The following is a 698-nucleotide window of genomic DNA, read 5'->3' as shown; positions in this document are numbered from 1 at the left end:
ACCTGCCTGGGATAAACCTGCCTGGGATAAACCTGACCAGGATAAACCTGACCAGGATAAACCCGGGATAAACCTGTCTGGGATAAACCTGCGATAAACTCGGGGTAAACCTGTCAGGGATGAACCTGCCTGAGGTAAACCTGGGATAAACTCGGGATAAACCTGTCCGGGATAAACCTGTCTGGGATAACCCTGTCCAGGATAAACCCGGGATAAATCTGCCCTGGATAAACCCGGGATAAACCTGTCTGGGATAAACCCGGGATAAACCTGCCTGGGATAAACTTGTCTGGTATAAACCCAACTGGGATAAACCCAACTGGGATAAACCCGGGATAAACCGGCCCAGGACAAACCTGCCCGGGATAATCCCAGGCAGTGGCGCTGTCCCCCCGTTCCTCCCCCCGGGCCTGCCCCGTAGCCGGTGATGGATTGTTGTTCCTGCCCCTTTCCAGCCCCTTTCCCAGCCCTTTCTCAACCCCTTTCCCAGCCCCCTTTCCCAGCCCCTTTCCAGCCCTTTCTCAACCCCTTTCCCAGCCCCCTTTCCCAGCCCCTTTCCAGCCCTTTCTCAACCCCTTTCCCAGCCCCCTTTCCCAGCCCCTTTCCAGCCCTTTCTCAACCCCTTTCCCAGCCCCCTTTCCCAGCCCCTTTCCAGCCCTTTCTCAACCCCTTTCCCAGCCCCCTTTCCCAGCCCCTTT

The 698-nt window shown here is 56.7% G+C and overlaps 1 protein-coding gene across 1 annotated transcript in view; it reads right to left on the bottom strand.

Moving 5' to 3' along the window:
- Positions 1 to 698, bottom strand: part of LOC121660758 — a 3,093-nt gene that overhangs the window by 970 nt on the left and 1,425 nt on the right. The window contains exon 2 of the mRNA XM_042020215.1: positions 48 to 441. Within this exon, the coding sequence (XP_041876149.1) occupies positions 48 to 441 (394 nt within the window). The remainder of the gene's footprint in view (positions 1 to 47; positions 442 to 698) is intronic.

This window comes from Corvus kubaryi, unplaced genomic scaffold, assembly GCF_017639235.1.
Source record: "Corvus kubaryi isolate FWS band 111438036 unplaced genomic scaffold, C.kubaryi_AGA036_p1.0 36899, whole genome shotgun sequence".
Classification (NCBI taxonomy): Eukaryota; Metazoa; Chordata; class Aves; order Passeriformes; family Corvidae; genus Corvus; species Corvus kubaryi.
This window is presented reverse-complemented; position numbering and strand designations above follow the sequence as displayed.